Below are 18,389 nucleotides of genomic sequence, written 5' to 3'. Positions count from 1 at the left end.
CCAACCAAATTGACGATAACGATAACAACCACGTGCTGTGACCGATAGAGGGCGTTACGGACCCTTGTCACTCAGTCATATTAAACTAATCATCTGTGGAAAATAGAACGAAGTATGCGTTGAATTATATTTTTTAAGCTTTCTCATGTACATACATATATATTGCTTGTTTTATATTTTCTCCAATCACCTGGTATTGTTCGAATCAAAGCCGACCATTCTACAACAGTGCAGTATTAAAATTGTAACTACTTTGTATTGCTTTCTTTTACGACACACATACGTAAACAAAGAAGGTGCCACAACAAAAGTGCATGATAAAGCTCATGCACAAAACGTGCGCACCGCTGACAGTTTGCAGAAAAAAAGAAGAAAACGGGACGTCAAACCATATCTAAGAAAATGTCGGCGCACAGTGGAGGTACGGATTGGAACTCTGTGGTTAAACCACTTTTATCTAATCGTACGGGCGCTTTAAGCAAAAACGAAGTAGCAAATATACTCAAAGCGATTGCCCGATGGTAAGTGAATATTGATCAAGGCCTGCTTTTTAGTTTTTCCCCCCCAATGACGCAATTAAAAATTGGGTGCTCCGCTGCCAAAAGTGACTTGCAAAATTAAATATGGCGGACTGACACAAATGTACATTTGTGCATACAAATACATACATATCTTTATGTATATGTATGTTAATATTTACTGCAATTTTTCTAGCTGGTATTTATTTTTTGCCCAGTAAATATACATACATAAATATTTGTATCTTTGTAGTGAACATGATTTTTTCGACGAAGACAGCAATTACGCGCAGTTTTATACTGCGTTTGCAGCTTTGGCTGCCGATAAGTTGATGCAAATCAAATCAAGTAAGTTTGAGGAAACTAATGATTTTTTTTAATAATGTTAATGCTTGTTAAGGCGCAATTGAAAAAAATTTATACATATATGTATGTATCTATATATTTTTCTACGGGTATACATATGTGCATATGTATGTATTTCTGTATATCTCATTTTACATATGTATGTATGTATATATATGTATACATAAAGTTAATATTTTTTTCTCACATTTCTTTGTAGTATGCCAAACGCAAATATCACAACTGCACGATGCCGCAGCCGTGCTTATACGATTCATACTCTTTAGATTGCCAAAGGTATCTATATATGAGCTCAAATGGCTGTTGGCGGCACTTAAAATGCTCTGTGAGGGAAAGAGTAGCTGCCCCACCAACACTGCTGCTGGCGCAGCCGTCAACACAAATGCATTGTCATCATTCGACTATAATGCCGTAGCGAATGTGCTAAAGAGCGCTAAACACCCGGAATCGAGCAACAAGAGCATCATTAGCAGCAGCAGCCACAGCAGCAGTGACAAAGAGTCACCGAAGTCTGAGATAAAACGCTCACGCTCCGACCTATCCTCGATTATTCTACATCAACTTTTGGCCCCACTTGAGCCTGGAAAAATGACTTGGGTGCCATTGAGTGAGGATGTTACAGATTGCACGGTAAACTTGGGCTTATGCAAGTTAGATATGTTTTCTATTTTAATACTTTCTTTGTAGGACCAGCTACTGGTTGCAAATATAGCCTATTTTCAGTATCAAAATGGAGTGGACACGCTGCTTGATGTTTGTGTGGGCCTTCCTATACTGAATCGCTATCGCACCAAATACTTGGAGGCCATAACAAGCGGAAAAACTTTATATTTACCATTGACTCAAGTGGAAGCCACCACTATTAAGTCTGCCATTGCGCACATGTCGACCGATCTCTCGATTTTAATGCAGGCGCATTCGCTTATTGGGCTGCAGCCGCTGACCCCAAGCCGCATAGAAAAATTATCAATGTGCGGTATCGCTGCGCTGTATAATGCGGTTCTCACCTCGATTGCTGCTAGCGTTCTCAACATGTCGAATGCTAGTGGTTCGCAGAAACAACCGGTGGCCTCGACAAGTCAAGGTGGAGGTATTAGCGTCCAGACCCCAAAAGATCATGAAGACTTCGAGGAACAGGCTTGTGCCATTGTAAATAAGGCACTTGAAATCTACGCTACCATTGGTGAAATGTTCAAAAGTTCTGCGCGTACTTATGTGTATCAAAATCATTTGTGTTACGGTTCCTGGCTGCTGATTAGCGGTATACAAGGCGCTATGGGTGCCTCTGGAAGCAGCGCCAGCGGCAGCTCGAAAATACAGGCCAGCGATGATGCGGGCAAGGCACAAAAGGCGGGAAGAGGTACGAGTGAGTCGGGAGCTAATTCGGCCACGCCTAGCACTCCCATTGCGCGAGTAAATCTATTTAAAGTTCAGCAAGGCTTCGGCGAACTTAATGCCGCCATAGCCAATCAAAGCATAAAGCTTCTCTCGGAATTGATTGATGACCTGAAAATCGAATCTGCCTGTTATTCCGATGGCAATGATAATGACACTGTGGTGGAACAGTTCCCGGAGCCAGCTCAGTTCAACATTCTACAGAATTACACATCACTACAACGAGTTGTGCGCGTATTAAACACAGCGACGCTTCACCAGTTATTTACTTTTTTGGCCACTGTGGCCTATCGCAAGGCGTGTACACTAAAGCGCGCTACAATCAAAGATCGCACTGAATGCGAGCCCATCAGCTACTCCGATTCGACGACCTACTTCAATGATTCGCTTTCCTGCTCGGACAATTCCGAGGAGGATGACAGTGAGAGCTATTTGGGACATTGGTTTAAGGAGACTCTGTCACCTGAGATGCACGACGATAATGCAAATGCACAAGCCTTAGAACGTAATGCTGAACAGCAAAAATCGGCGCTAGTGCCAAAGCTGGACGAGCCACATGAGTACTTGGATTTGGCAGCGGACATCTTTTGCTTCCTGGATCAATTTCTCGCTAATACCCACGGATATTTACAGCGCTATGTGAAGGCAGGAGTGAGCGACCAACAAATGCTACTTATGGCCAATATTATTAAAGACTTTGACCGCGATGTTATGCGAAATGATAGCGAGAGCATCTCTTCAAACTCTAAGTGGCATAGCTCGATGATACGCTTTTCTGGAGCTGCAGGACGCTACATACACAATCTGATCTCTACGTCGCTGCTTTCGGAGCAGCTACAATCCAATCTGCTGCAGCATCTAGCCATTACTCCATGGTCCACGGAGACAAGCACTTGGCCGCTGCAAGTATATCCAAGCACCTTATCAGTGCTGGTGCAAATTTTGCTGTTGAAGCCGACGCAGGAAAAGGAGGCAGCCTGTCTGTCGGTCTGGCATCGACTTATCAATACGCTAGTCGAAGGTGTCTGCTCAGCTTCCGCCAGCGACACTGACTATGAGGATCTCAACATCGAGCACGCCCAGCTGTTGCTTTTCCTCTTTCATTCGCTTAATTTGATGCAAAAGAAGTCAATTCTCCTACTAACTGCTGGTGGTGTCATTCGATGTGCCGACGTCTGTCGCGGCATTTCCGCGGAACGACCCGTGCGTAACAGCCAGATGATGTTGCTCTCGCGGCTACTGCTCTTCCTTGAGTATTTAATGAAACATCTTTACAATGCACCGCCAGAGCTCTTGGATCAAGTGCGTTGGAATCTTTTCAGTGTAAGCAGCATGCCGGAGACACAGAAGGTCACAGATTTGCTGAACAGTCGCACCAAATTCTCCTCATACTGTCGCAATGATATTGAGGAGAAATTCCGCAAGTCGGCAGGCGAATATAGCTCAAGTAACTGATGACTTACCGCTTTAATGTTGTTGTAGTTAATCAATTTCTTGTTAAATTTTAGATATACGACCCACCTTTTATTCGCTGGTTACCTCAGACCCTTGCAAGCCACACTGGGCTCAAGAATTTAAGTTGGATGGATTGGCTTGGAATTTCATACTCTGTACGCCTGACAAACTGAAGTATCCACTGCTGGTGGATGCTTTGACTGACATACTTGCCATCGCGGATATGTCTGCTTATACTAAGGATAATATTCACAATCTTTGCGCAATGCAATATTGCTTCAGCATCGCTTGGAAACTACTCTTAGGCTTACCGCCCTCAACATCACACATGGAGTCTCTAACTAGCGAGAATGCTCCCAATCTACATTCATTGATCTGGAGTATTCGTTGTCCGCTGCCCAGCTCATACTATCTCATCGTCAATAGTCTCATTAAGCAGGGAATGTATACGCAGTATGCGGAGTCCCTATGGAGCAAAGTAGGCGATCTTGCTGCAGACATGCGCTACAGTCTTAAGCAAACAATACTCGGTGTGGAGGCTTTCAATAAACAGTTCAACAAAGGTAAGCAAAAGATAAATGAAATGGAATGATGGCAATTCTTTAAAATGAACTATCAAGGGTATTTATTTATTTTCAAAATCATTACCTACAATTATCTTAGCATCTATAGAATCTTAAGCCTAAACCTGACGTATGTACATAAATAATATAAGTGTTTGTATATTGTTGAGTGTAAATCTCAGATGTAGGTTTCAGCAATTAGTTCACATCGATAAAATGTGGTAACTTTTTATAATTATTTGAATAGCGTTGTATATTTTTGGGTGCTTGAGAAGATATAGAAGAGAAGTTATATTTATTATATTGTTAATTAGAATCGAGATGTGGGTTTGCAGTGGCTTTCTAGCCACACTGGATGTGCATCGGTGTGTTACTAAGAAGTTCCTTATATATCTGGCGAATAGGCATGTTCAGCTTAATTAAAGCCAGACCTGATGTATTTGTATAAAATTATATAAATTGATGAGGTTAACAGCTCTCTTTAATTTTCTTCTTCACAGAGAAGCCACGTCTCTCCGATCTCATTCTATTCGATGCGCTCGTAGCACACATGCAGGCTGTGGCATGGGCTGACAAGGAGGGTTACAAGCTGCAGCGTAAGGAGGCTAGAGACGATAGTTCTGTGGATGGTGGTGGTGCTCAGGCATCTGTAGCAAGCAGTTCGATTTCTTCGACTGAAAAGGAAGTTTACTCTTCAAACGAATCGATTGATCAGAAGAAGTCAAAACTTGACAACAGCTCCCTCTCACCGGCAGAGTTAAAAGAACGCACGCAAATGGTCAGTGAGCTGTTACTAAAGCTAATGGACTCCTACAGCCTAATCATTGGCATTGTGCGCGATAAAATGCTGAAGCAATTGTCAAGCTCAACGCCGGAACAGGCTCTCAATTTGATTGTACCGATTGTAAGTGATAAGCCGGCCATAATGCTGGAACTGCATACTGCTTTTCTGAAGCTGCTGCCAAACGAAGACAAGCAGCTCATAGCTAATGAATGGCCAAAGTGTCTGGTTGTGAGCGAAGTCGCCTTCGACGGTAAACAGCATCCTGTTGAGCCTTACACACTTACCTTGATTGATTCGCACATCTCGGAGCTAACAAAGGCATCGAGCTACTCAACGTTGCACACCATGAAGAATTGTCTAAAGTCTATACTGCATCTCATTGAGTTGCTGCTCCCCTATAGTGCCGATGGGGAGAACCACGGAACTGTGAAAGCGCAGCTGAAGCCTCTGTTGATCGCAACGATGCTGGATATACGTACCGATTATCTTCAATGCCACAGCGAGCAATGCTTGCGTGAGATTCTCAGTGGGATGACGTTGGAGGCACAGAAAATGCTGCTCTACGAGCACATGATTAGCTACTGTTACCGCATGCTTATTGACTTTGCCGAAGAGCTGCGCGTGCCACAGAACCAGCCCGAACATCGGGCCGTCTTCAACGAGTCCATGCTCTTCGCAGTGCTACGCACCCTCACTAAAATGATCGAGAAGCCCACTGCCGTTGTGGCAATGCGTAATTTCTTCAAGGAGCAACGGAACGGCAGCTTTACAGAGCTGCTACTCTCGTTTACGGGCACTACTTTGCCCATGAGCTATGCGCGGAAAATGTTGCAGTTTGTGGAGCGTTTGTTTCAACAGGGGATGCAACCAGAATCGGAGTTTCCGCACGAGGAACTGGTTCAATGTTTTGCCGAATTGGGCAGCATTGATGTCAATCGACTAAAGTTGTGGCTCACGCATATCATCTATGGGCCCAATGGCAGTTTGGCCGTCTCTCTAGCCACCAACGCAACGAGTTCGGAAGGTGTTGATACGTGCAAGGTGCTAACCAGCATTATACAGCCATCGAGTACATCCTCAAGCAATGCACAAACTCCCACGAATATGGCAACCGTATCTGCCATGCCGAGCATTTCAGATCAGTTGGATGCCATGGATATTGATTACGACTGTGCTGGTGTACCACCAAATAACTCAAATATACTAAGCTTGTGGCAAGCCGCGACTGGCAGTGCGCCAAATCAGTCTGAAGACTCTTCGCAGGCCTGTGAACAGAGCTCCGAACGCAATGGTGCCTTGTTGTTGAGCTTCGTGAAGTCATTGGTGCGGGATGGCAAGGCAGCCACTGGTGTGATAGCGCCCCTGCTCTTCCAGGCCCTCCTGCAGCTCGGGCAAACATTGATAACGCCGCCACAAGATGGCTGCGACTTTGCTGATGTGCTGCAAATAATGATTACACTGGCCGATGCGGCGCCGGCACGTGGCCATGTCGCCTTGTTTAATACAACGCTGCTCTGGCTGGAGATTGCCAAGCTACATGTGGCGGACAAGCAGAATTTGAAAAATGCCGAAAATATAAGTGCGCTTCTAAAATATTTAAGCGAGCTGCTGCAGAGCATTGGTTTCAAGGGCAGTCGGCAGCACATGCCTCCGTGGGATGATGAGCTGCAGACGGACATTGACGAGCTCTACGATGAGTTGGCGGGCGAGGAGGACGATTCCCTCTTGGAGGACTCTGATGAGGATACGCTCAACAATAAGCTGTGCACTTTCTCGCAGACGCAAAAGGAGTTCATGAACCAGCATTGGTACCATTGTCACACCTGCAATATGATTAACACCGTGGGTGTCTGCTCCGTGTGTGCACGAGTATGCCATAAGGGCCACGACGTCAGTTATGCAAAATATGGTAATTTCTTTTGCGATTGCGGCGCCAAGGAGGATGGCTCCTGTCAGGCACTGAGTCGACGCATTGCATCTCATGGAGGCTGTGAAAGTAGGGCTATGGCGGACTATGGCGTTAGCGGCGGCAGCAGTGGCAGCTACGTTTCCAACATGGGTCTATTAAGCAGCAAGAAACGCAGCTCAGCCGGCGCAATGCCGGCAGCAAACAGCCACCACGCTCGTAAGGATTCGCTCACCAATGAGCGCATTGTGTTGCTTGGAAAGCTACTAGAATCGCATCGCGATGCTCTTCAGCATACGGATCAGTGGCTAGTTGTGGTGCGTTGCATTCTGGAGTACTTTGATGTGCTGTTGCCGGCAATAAAGGAGAGCTGCACCCTCTACTCCATTGTAGGCTGCCACAAGCGTGCTACGGCAGCGCTGGAACGGCTCCATCAGCTACAGCAGAGTTTTCAGGTGACGGATCAGCTCATGTTCGCCACGCTTGGCTCACAGGAGGGCGCCTTCGAAAATGTGCGCATGAACTATTCGGGCGATCAGGGACAGACTATTAAACATCTCATCTCGTCGGGCGTATTGCGACGCGTCGCCTTCTGCTGCCTGAGCTCACCCCATGGAAGGCGCCAGCACTTGGCTGTGTCCCATGAGAAAGGCAAAGTAACCATATTGCAGCTGTCGGCGCTTCTTAGACAGGCAGACGCCTCCAAGCGCAAGCTGACGCTTACCCAACTGTCATCTGCACCTATATCCTGTACTGTGCTCTCGCTCACTGCTAATCCCTGCAACGAGGATTGCTTGGCTGTGTGTGGACTTAAGGAGTGTCATGTGCTGACGTTCTCGAACAGTGGCAGCACCAACGAACACATTGTAGTGACGCCGCATCTAGAGAATGGCAATTATATTAAGAAAGCTGTATGGCTACCCGGCTCCCAGACCATGTTGGCGTTAGTCACCTCGGACTATGTGAAGATCTATGATTTGTCTGAAGATGCCTACAGTCCTAAGTATTACTATCTCGTTGCGGTGGGAACGATACGTGACTGCACCTTTATATATCAAGAAGGCGCTTATTATATGCTGGCCTTCGCATCATCCGGATACATTTATTATCAGATTTTGGACGAGCAGAGCTTGGCTGTGCACGGCGACTTCTATGTGACGAATACTCTGGAGCTCAGCCACCAGTACACCAAGGACGTTAATGGACAGGTGGGAGGCGGCGGAGTCTCCATTTACTACTCGCACGCCCTCCAATTGCTATTCTACAGCTATTCGGTGGGGCGCAGCTTCGTGTCGCCCCTGGTGGATGTAAATAAAGGCGTTAAGGGTATCTACTACTTGGAAACTAATCCTACGAGCAAGTCCTCCTCGAAGGGTCCCATGCAGCCGCTGGTGCAATGGACGGAAATATCTGGACATCCCGGTCTTATTTACGCCTCCATGCAGACTTCTAATAATCCCATCATCTTCATGTTTACGCCGGAACGCATTTATATGCAGGAAATTAAAGCGCAATCGGCCAAATCCCGTATCATGGATGTTGTGGGTATTCGCCATGCTGTCGCCGGAACGGACAAGACGACGCTCCTATTGCTCTGCGAAGATGGCAGTCTACGAATCTTCTCGGCACAGCCAGATCAGACCAGTTTTTGGCTCTCGCCACAGGTACAACCCTTCGGCAATCAGCTCTACAGCTCCACACTCATGGCCAAAAGCATTTCCGCGTCCAATAGTCAAACGAAGAAGTCAAACAAACGCAAGTCCAGTCAGCAGCAAAAGACGATGACGGCTGCAGGTGTGCCTGTATTTCCCATCGATTTCTTCGAACACTGCAACATGCTGGCGGACGTAGAGTTCGGGGGCAATGATATGTTGCAGATCTACAATAAACAGAAGCTAAAGACGCGCCTATTTTCGACTGGAATGTTTGTGGCTTCCACGCGACCGAATGGTTTCACCTTGGAGGTAATTAATAATGATCCAAATATTGTTATGGTCGGCATACGCGTCCTCCTGGGTACTCAGGATACACAGCGCGCCCCGCAATCGGTCACCATTTTAGGTCGCACCATTCCAACGGTTGTACGAAAGGCTCGTTGGTTTGACATCCCCTTAACACGTGAGGAGATGCTAGTCTCGGATAAGCTGCTTAAGGTGATGTTCTCCAAGTCGCAGGATCCGGAAAATGTCACGCTGCTTGACTGTATAGAGGTATACGGCAAATCAAAGGATCTCGTGGGTTGGCCGGATGACAATGAGGAGACGGCACCGGCCGGCAATGCAGGGACTGCTACCGTTCCCTCGAATGGTCAAAACCCCGGTCAGCCAAATGCTTCCGTGGCCAATTTTGGCGAGGGTTTCAACTCCATTACACAACTAGATCGTATGGTAACCCATCTGCTGGAGGTGCTGGATTGCGCCTTACATTTGCTTAATAATACGAGCAGCGTGTCGGCACCTGTTCGCCAGAAGGCTATTAAAACCGCCAGTGCATTGCTTCTACTGCCAACACCGAATCCCGTGCAGACACAGGCCCGCTACGTGCTGGCGACACTTTACGGCAATCGTTCTGCCTACCATAGCTACAAGGACGGTGTGGTGCTCAGTTTTGTGCACAGCGAGCTGCAGTCGATGCACTCCCAGCTGGACACACTACACGATATCGATCCGGAGGCTCTATATCGCCTTATCTTACTTGTACGCGGTATAGCCAACACCCGCCCCCAATCGCTGACAAAGATATGTCTGGAGTGTCGTTATGACATTGTCCCGGCGCTGATGAGCATCGTCACCGAGCTATACAAAGTGACGCCAGCCGTCGACGAACCCACAAACATTGTACGACGAGGCTTGTGCCAAACAGAGACTATGGTCCATTGCCTGGTTGAGATCATGTACGGATTTGCTTTGGCGGATAGCAGCCAAGTCGGTCGAATGACGAATCACTTCATTGAATTGCTGCGCCATGATGCCACCGTTATTAGTCATAGCGCCAAGGAAGCGCTCATATTGCTTTTGAGTCCGCGTGTCAAGCGTCGCAAAGTGGCGCTTGTTACACCGCCCGCCTGCTCCACACCAACACCATCGACCACGATAAGCGCCACAAATTTAAGTGCATTGTCGGGAGCAGCTGCCACGGCGGCACATGAGATCATCGAGGAGGCTGCTGCAGCTGCTGTGGATGTAGCTATGGCTGGAGCTAGTGGAGGATCTGGCACAGGAGCGGAAGCTGGTGCAGGCTCCCGCAATACTTCGGCACCGGCTGCTGTGGCAGCGGCCGCAGCTGCAGCCGCTGTACGCATGCCAGAGTTCGCAGATGGAGCCGCTTTAGATCCAGAAGCAGAAGCGGGACAGCAGCAGTTACTCAATCTGGAGGCTTTCATGGGCGGGAGCTTTCCACGGCTGTTAGGCCTGCCCGAAGATGCGGACGATGAGGCCATTATGGACATAGCCATTGCGCTCAGTCTACAGCAGCATGAAGGTGACGCCAATGCTCTGCACTCCCTGCAGCAAGGATTGGCTAATTTACAGGGTATACGAAATGCAGCGGCGAATGCTCAGAATGCGGATGCAATGGGCGGTCTGGCAGTGAGTGTTTCGGCCGGAGGCTCTGATGATGAGGGTTCAAATGTGGCAACCGATGGTTCAACACTGCGTACCTCACCGGCCGAACCAGCGGGCAGCGGTGGCTCCGAGAGTGGTGGCAGTGGCGTGGAAAGTATTGGTGGCACCTCAGCACGCAGCAGCAATTTTGGCGACCATCCAAATGCCTCACCACCTCAACAGAGCTCCGCAGGTGGTGGCAGTGGCTGTGGTGGTAGCAACAAATTAGCTGAACGCGTCAGCGAGGACGAGCAGCCCAGTAGCAGTGGTGGCGGCGTTGTTGCGCTGAGCGCCATGAGCAGCACGGAGCGCGATGAGAACGAAGACAACGAGGACGAAAAAATGAGTAAACTACATGATCTAAGGTAACTGCACAATTACAGAATTGAAAACATCACACTATATATTCTTGTTTAATTCAGAATCGCCGTGCTGGAGAGCATTATCGAGCATTTGAACACTTTCGATCAGTGCAACGGTATTCAGGCCATACCTCTAATACAAGTCATACTAATGCTAACCACCGATCTTAACGGCAACAACGAACGTGATCAAAAGGTTCTGAACGAGCTGTTGATCGCTCTCGTGGAGTATGTGGAGATTGGAAAACGTGGCGCCGCAGCAAAGGTGAGCTTACCGGTTTTTTTTTTTATTTTTACTATTTGTAGGGTATATGGGCCCGCTCGACCACATCATTCCATTCTTATTTCATCAATGGTCTTTAATTGTTTTCCTTTTTACAGATGAAGAACAAATGCGCCAGTAATGAAGTGCGCTTGGCGCTGTTATCGCTCTTCGGTGTCATGATGGGTAAGACAAAGTCGAAGCAGACGGGCACGACGTCTCCGCCACACCAATTCAAAGACAACAGTTCCTTTGTGGCTAGCACCACAGCGAATGTGCTGAGTAAGAGTGGTGCTTTTGTTTATGCCCTGGAGGCCCTAAATACACTGCTCGTGCACTGGAAGGACGTGCTGGGTGATCCCTATTCAAATACTGCTAGCACTGCTCAGACATCTCCGCCTGCGCCGACACAGAACGCAGCAGCCGGAGCAGGTCAAACACAGCTGCTGAAGCCGATTAAATACGGTCCGAAGCCGGACATATCGATACTGATACCGCACAACTATCTGAAGAACTATCCGGACATATTCGAATCGTACGATGCCTTACTTACGGAAATCATCGTACGCCTACCTTATCAGATCCTTCGGCTGTGCAACTCACATCCGGACAACTACGACAGCGGCTTTTGCGAGGCCATGACCTTCACACTCTGCGAGTATATGATGTTGAATCTAAATGCGCTGCTTCGTCGTCAGGTACGGAAGCTGTTGATGTACATTTGCGGCAATAAGGAAAAGTTCCGCATGTATAGGGACGGACACTCGCTGGACGCACATTTCCGCGTTGTGAAGAGGATTTGCAATATAGTGAGTAACAAGGTAAGCTGAAAGACTTAATATTATTCATCGACATATATTACCCATATATTTTTTTTTTTTAGAATGGTGCGCCCTACAATATGAATCCGCCCATACTTGGCTATGACGCTTTAGTAGAACTGACGGAGCATCTGCGCACCTGCCAGGAAATCAGTCAAATGCGTACCGGGAACTGGCAAAAGTTTTGTGTGGTTCACGAGGATGCTTTGGCCATGCTAATGGAGATTGCATGCTACCAGCTGGATGATGGCGTCTCGCCCATTATTATACATCTATTGCAAGCCGCTGTCTGCAACATGTCGGGTGTGAAGCAACAAGCACCGGCACCACCGCCCCCGTCGTCATCTCAACCATCCAGTAAGCTGCGCAGTGAGCGCGAAAAGAGCGAAGACACCGATGCCTATTATTCCAAATTCGATCCAGCCCAGTGTACCACATTCGTGCATCAGATATTCCGCTACGCTTCCGATGCGCTAATTATCAAATTTGTGCGCATATTCCTGCTGGACAACAACATCAGCATGCTGCGCTGGCAGGCACACTCCTTTATACACGGCGTGTTTGAGAACTCGAACGAGCGACAGCGCGAGAAGCTGTTGAACTTGTTCTGGAATATGTGGCCACTGGTGCCGGTCTATGGTCGTCGCACAGCGCAATTCGTTGATCTATTGGGTTACTTGACGCTGAGCACGCGCAGCATTACGGATCGGCTGCCGGAGTTCGTTTCGCGGGCCGTTGACGTGCTGCGGCAGCAAAACGATCTGCTCTGCAAGCATCCCAATGCCCCGATCTATACAACGTTGGAGCAAATACTGCAGGTAAATGGCTATTATCTGGAGTCGGAACCGTGTCTGGTGTGCAACAATCCGGAGGTGCCGATGACGAACATTAAGGTGCCGTCCGTCAAGTCGGACAGCAAATATACGACCACCACCATGATCTACAAGCTGGTGCAGTGCCACACCATCTCTAAGCTGGTTGTGCGCATCGCCGATCTGAAGCGGACTAAAATGGTTCGTACCATCAATGTCTATTACAACAATCGTACCGTGCAAGCAGTGGTAGAGCTGAAAAATCGACCAGCCCTGTGGCATAAGGCGCGTTCCGTGTCCCTCCAGTCGGGTCAGACGGAGCTGAAGATCGATTTCCCACTTCCAATCACAGCTTGCAACCTAATGATCGAATTTGCCGATTTCTACGAGACGGTAACCGGATCCAGTGAAAATCTACAGTGCCCTCGCTGCAGCGCCGCAGTGCCCGCCTACCCTGGCGTTTGTGGCAATTGTGGCGAAAACGTATTCCAATGCCACAAATGCCGTGCGATTAACTACGACGAGAAGGATCCCTTTTTGTGTCACTCCTGCGGCTTTTGCAAGTACGCCAAATTTGATTTCAGCATGTATGCTCGCGTTTGCTGTGCCGTCGATCCAATTGAATCCGCCGAGGATCGCGCCAAGACCGTTCAGATCATTCATACATCGCTGGAACGCGCCGATCGCATTTATCGCCAACTCTTGACCAACAAACAAATGCTGGAGCTATTAATACAAAAGGTGGCGGAACATCGCAGCTCGGATCGTTTAGTTGATGACAATATGGGAACTGTGCATAGCACTTCACAGGTTAACAAAATCATCCAATTGCTGGCGCAAAAGTATTGCGTAGAATCGCGGACGTCCTTCGAGGAGCTCAGCAAGATTGTGCAGAAGGTCAAGGCATGTCGCAGGTTAATTAAATCTAATGGCATATTCGTTCGACCGTCGAGTTCTGATTTTATTTTTATTTAACAGCGAGCTGGTGGCCTACGATCGCCAGCAACAGGATCAACCGAACTGCACACAGACGCCCGATTCCCGCGAGATTCACACGGCGAATCGCTGTTACGGCTGCGCACTCGCCTCCACCGAGCAGTGTCTGACGCTGCTGCGTGCCATGGCCTACAATTATGACTGCCGGATCGGCCTCTATAGCCAGGGCCTGGTGAATGAGCTTGCCGAGCACAATCTGCGACGCGGTACGCCTCAAATTCAGGAAGAGGTGCGCAATCTACTGGTAGTGCTGACCAAAGACAACTCCGAGGCATGCATAAATCTGTTAAATCTGGTCACAACCCGAGTAAAGAACGCTTTAATGGGCGCTATACCGCTCATCAGTCTAGAGGCTGCAGTGCATCAGGAGATGACTTTACTAGAAGTGCTGCTCGGCCAGGACGACGTATGCTGGGAATTTAAGCTGAAGATCATTTTTGAGTTGTTCATCAGCAATTGCCGGTAAGTAGTAGTGCTGCTGCGTTACATTTAAAGTAAAATTTTTATGACATTATCTTTTGCTTTAGTCTGCCTCGTGGTCCTGTCACCTCCGTGCTTCATCCTTGCCTGCGCATCATGCAGAATCTAATATGCCCAACACTGCCCATCAGCAAAAGTAATCAGAGCCTGGCGCCAACAGAGATGTGCTCCGTGAAAATACTTGACGGCAACACAATTGATTATCGCGCCTGGTTAAGTTCAGATCGCAATCACGAGTACAGTGCCTGGAGCAGTCGTATGCCACCAAACTTTGCGTCGTCTGCGGTCGACTCTGAACGCCAGAAGTTACACGGCAGTGGCGATGGTAAGCAGCAGCCGCAACAAGGTGCTAGCACACCAGCCACTCAAACGGACAAATTAGACCCGAAGACGAGGAGACAGCTATCGCGTGCCGCTTACCTACAGGAGAAGTATGGAAGACGTTGGCAGGAACTGATACTGGATAAGATGCGTGTCATTAAGCCGCTGGTCTTCACAGCTAAATGGATTCAGCCGTTGCTTTTCAACCCGAACTCCCGCTTTGGCAGGCAGTTAGCATGCTCTTTGCTTACCGCCCTCACCCGTACAAACGAACGCAAGCAACAGGCCCTCAATATGCTGACCAGCTTCCTGAAGTGTGTTGGCGAGGCGGGCGAGGCTAGTGCTGAATATTTGACGCTCTATCGCACCGTGGCCACAGAGACACCCTGGCTACAGTATTTGGTGCTTCGTGGCGTTCTCGGCACCATTTCTCAACTTCTGGCGGTGGAAATCGGAAAGATACATCGCATGGAGGAGAACTCCCTGTCCTCGGATCTATCGCTGGGATATGCGCTGCGGCAGTATGTGGAGCTGTTGTGCCTGTTCCTAGAATCGCCGAATGTTAGGCGTACGTATAAGACGCGAATGCTCGGTCCGGTGCTGGAAAGCTATCTGGCATTGCGAAGTTTAGTTGTGCAGCGCACTCGACTCATTGATGATGCGCAAGATAAGCTGTTGGATATGCTCGAGGAAATGACTAGTGGCACAGAGGAGGAGACGCGTGCCTTCATGGAGATTCTGATCGACACCGTCGAGAAGACGCGCATGAATGATATCAAGACGCCGGTGTTTATATTTGAACGCCTCTATTCAATCATACATCCGGAGGAGAACGACGAGAGTGAGTTTTATATGACGCTAGAAAAGGATCCGCAACAGGAGGACTTCCTGCAGGGTCGCATGCTTGGCAATCCGTATCCATCCGGCGAGGTGGGTCTGGGTCCTTTGATGCGGGACGTTAAAAATAAGATCTGCACAGACTGTGAGTTAATTGCCCTGCTCGAGGACGATAACGGCATGGAGCTGTTGGTCAATAATAAGATCATTAGCCTCGATCTACCCGTTAAAGATGTGTACAAAAAGGTGTGGCTGGCCGAGGGCGGTGATCGCGACGCCATGCGAATTGTTTATCGCATGCGCGGACTTTTGGGCGATGCCACCGAAGAGTTTGTTGAGACGCTAAACAACAAGAGCCAGGAGGAGGTGGACACCGAACAGCTTTACCGGATGGCCAATGTGCTGGCCGACTGCAACGGGCTTCGTGTAATGCTGGAGCGCATCGGAAGCCTGCAGCGTATATCGCGTAATCGTGAACTGATTCAGGTGCTATTAAAACTCTTCCTCATCTGTGTTAAAGTCAGGCGCTGCCAGAAGGTGCTCTGTCAACCGGAGGTGGGTGCCATCAATACCCTTCTCAAGGTACTGCAGATGTGTCTGCAGTCCGAAAACGATTCGATACAGTCCGCTGTCACCGAGCAACTGCTTGAGATAATGGAGACCATTCTGTCGAAGGCATCAAGTGATACGCTGGACTCGTTCCTTCAATTCTCGCTCACATTTGGCGGACCGGAATACGTGACTGCGCTAATTTCTTGCACGGACTGTCCGAACGTACGCAACAATCCCTCCGTGCTGCGTCACCTAATACGGGTCCTCGCTGCGCTCGTCTATGGTAACGAGGTGAAGATGGCTTTGCTCTGTGAGCACTTCAAGGTAAGCTGATTGTGAATGCTTTTGATGCACATTATAAAGCAACCCAATCCTTCCACTGTTTTCAGAATACGCTCGACTTTAATCACTTCGATCAGGAGCGCACCAGCGAGGAGGAGTTCCGCATCGAGCTCTTCTGCGTGTTGACCAATCAAATCGAGCATAACTGCATCGGCGGCACCCTCAAGGACTATATCGTCAGTCTTGGCATTGTGGAGCGTGCTCTGGCATACATTACCGAGCACGCTCCGTGCGTGAAGCCCACGCTGTTACGAACGGACTCTGATGAATTGAAAGAATTCATTTCACGGCCAAGTCTCAAGTATATTCTGCGTTTCCTTACTGGACTTGCTAATCATCATGAGGCCACACAGCTGGCCATCAGCAAGGACATCATACCGATCATACATCGTTTGGAGCAGGTGTCTAGCGATGAGCATGTCGGCAGCTTGGCCGAGAATCTGCTCGAGGCTCTAAGCACAGACTCGGCAACCGCTACGCGCGTCCAGGAGGTGCGCGATTTTACGCGGGCCGAAAAGAAGCGTCTGGCTATGGCCACGCGTGAAAAACAGCTGGATGCTTTGGGTATGCGCACTAACGAGAAGGGCCAGGTTACAGCCAAGGGCTCCATTCTGCAGAAGATCGAGAAGTTGCGCGACGAGACAGGACTTACTTGCTTTATCTGCCGCGAGGGATACGCCTGCCAGCCGGAAAAGGTGCTTGGCATTTATACATTTACCAAGCGCTGCAACGTCGAAGAATTCGAACTAAAGTCGCGCAAAACTGTCGGATACACCACGGTTACTCATTTCAATGTCGTGCACGTCGACTGCCACACCTCGGCTATACGGCTGACACGTGGTCGCGACGAATGGGAACGCGCCAGTCTACAAAATGCGAACACCCGATGCAACGGCCTGCTACCGCTTTGGGGCCCGAATGTGACAGAGGCCGCTTTCTCTGGCTGCATGACTCGGCACAGCAGTTATATGCAGGAGAGTACGCAGCGCTGCGACATCTCGTATACGAGCAGCGTCCACGATCTGAAGCTGCTACTTATGCGGTTCGCTTGGGAGCGTAGCTTCCACGACGATGCCGGCGGTGGTGGACCACAGTCAAATATGCACTTTGTACCCTATTTGCTCTTCTATGCCGTTTATCTGCTGCTCTCCTCGCGCTCAGCCGCCCGGGATAGCAAGACCCTGCTCACCTATTTGACGGCACCGCCTTCGGATAAGTGGCTCGAGTGCGGCTATGAGGTCGATGGACCGCTCTACATGATCACTATCTCTTTGTCGTTGCACAGCCGTGAACTGTGGAATAAGCATAAGGTATCCCATTTGAAGCGCCTGCTTGCTGTTGCCCAGGCCCGCCATGTATCACCATCGGTATTGTGCAAGGCGCTGCTGACGCCCGGGGACCGACAGACCAAAGAGTACAACGTGTATAAGCCTTTCCTGATGATGTGGGCGGTAGTGGACCTTATCTACAATACGCTATTCAAAACAGTCAGCACGCCCAAGGAGGAGGATTGGTCCATATCCCTATTTGACTTCATTCGGAAGAACGACGAAGTCATGCTTAAGTCCACGGATAATATCCTGCAAACGCTGACCGATGAGTTTATGCCATGCACCTCGTTTGGCGAGTTCTGCGACGTGGCTGGTAAGCAACGAAAAGGTTTTCTTAAAGTCAAGCCTATTAACGACTTTTTATTTTTCAGGACTGCTGCATCTTATCGAGCAGCCAGACAGCTTCATCGACGAAATGCTGGCAGCATTACCATCGACCGCGAGCACCTCTAGCTAAATGTTTGCCTCATCAGCATCGCACCTGTTTTTGTATTTTCTTTTCGATTTGAATTGGATGTCAACTCGTAGTCGTCAAATGTTACAGGAGGCGGCAAAGAATATAGTTTAACCTGATTTAAAATTAAATAGCAGCTGCTGCTGCCAATATATAGAAATATACGCCCTATATATAAATATATATGTATACATATTTATCAATATTTAATAATTAATCAATAAAATTAT

General features: G+C 48.6%; 1 protein-coding gene across 1 annotated transcript; it reads left to right on the top strand.

The window, feature by feature from the left end:
- Positions 1–233: 233 nt before the first annotated feature.
- LOC115631977 (protein purity of essence) lies at positions 234–18,354 on the top strand. The gene is made up of 13 exons (XM_030528877.1): positions 234–521; positions 772–866; positions 1,084–1,514; positions 1,572–3,726; positions 3,788–4,297; positions 4,798–10,954; positions 11,012–11,216; positions 11,333–12,034; positions 12,097–13,760; positions 13,825–14,304; positions 14,370–16,356; positions 16,422–18,018; positions 18,077–18,354. Exons 1-13 carry the CDS (start codon positions 403–405, stop codon positions 18,160–18,162), a joined length of 16,188 nt encoding a protein of 5,395 aa, XP_030384737.1. The 5' UTR covers positions 234–402; the 3' UTR covers positions 18,163–18,354.
- The last annotated feature ends 35 nt before the right edge of the window (positions 18,355–18,389 follow it).

The sequence above is a fragment of the Scaptodrosophila lebanonensis genome, unplaced genomic scaffold (assembly GCF_003285725.1).
Source record: "Scaptodrosophila lebanonensis strain 11010-0011.00,11010-0021.00 unplaced genomic scaffold, SlebRS2 tig00001412-arrow-pilon, whole genome shotgun sequence".
NCBI lineage: Eukaryota > Metazoa > Arthropoda > Insecta > Diptera > Drosophilidae > Scaptodrosophila > Scaptodrosophila lebanonensis.
This window is presented reverse-complemented; position numbering and strand designations above follow the sequence as displayed.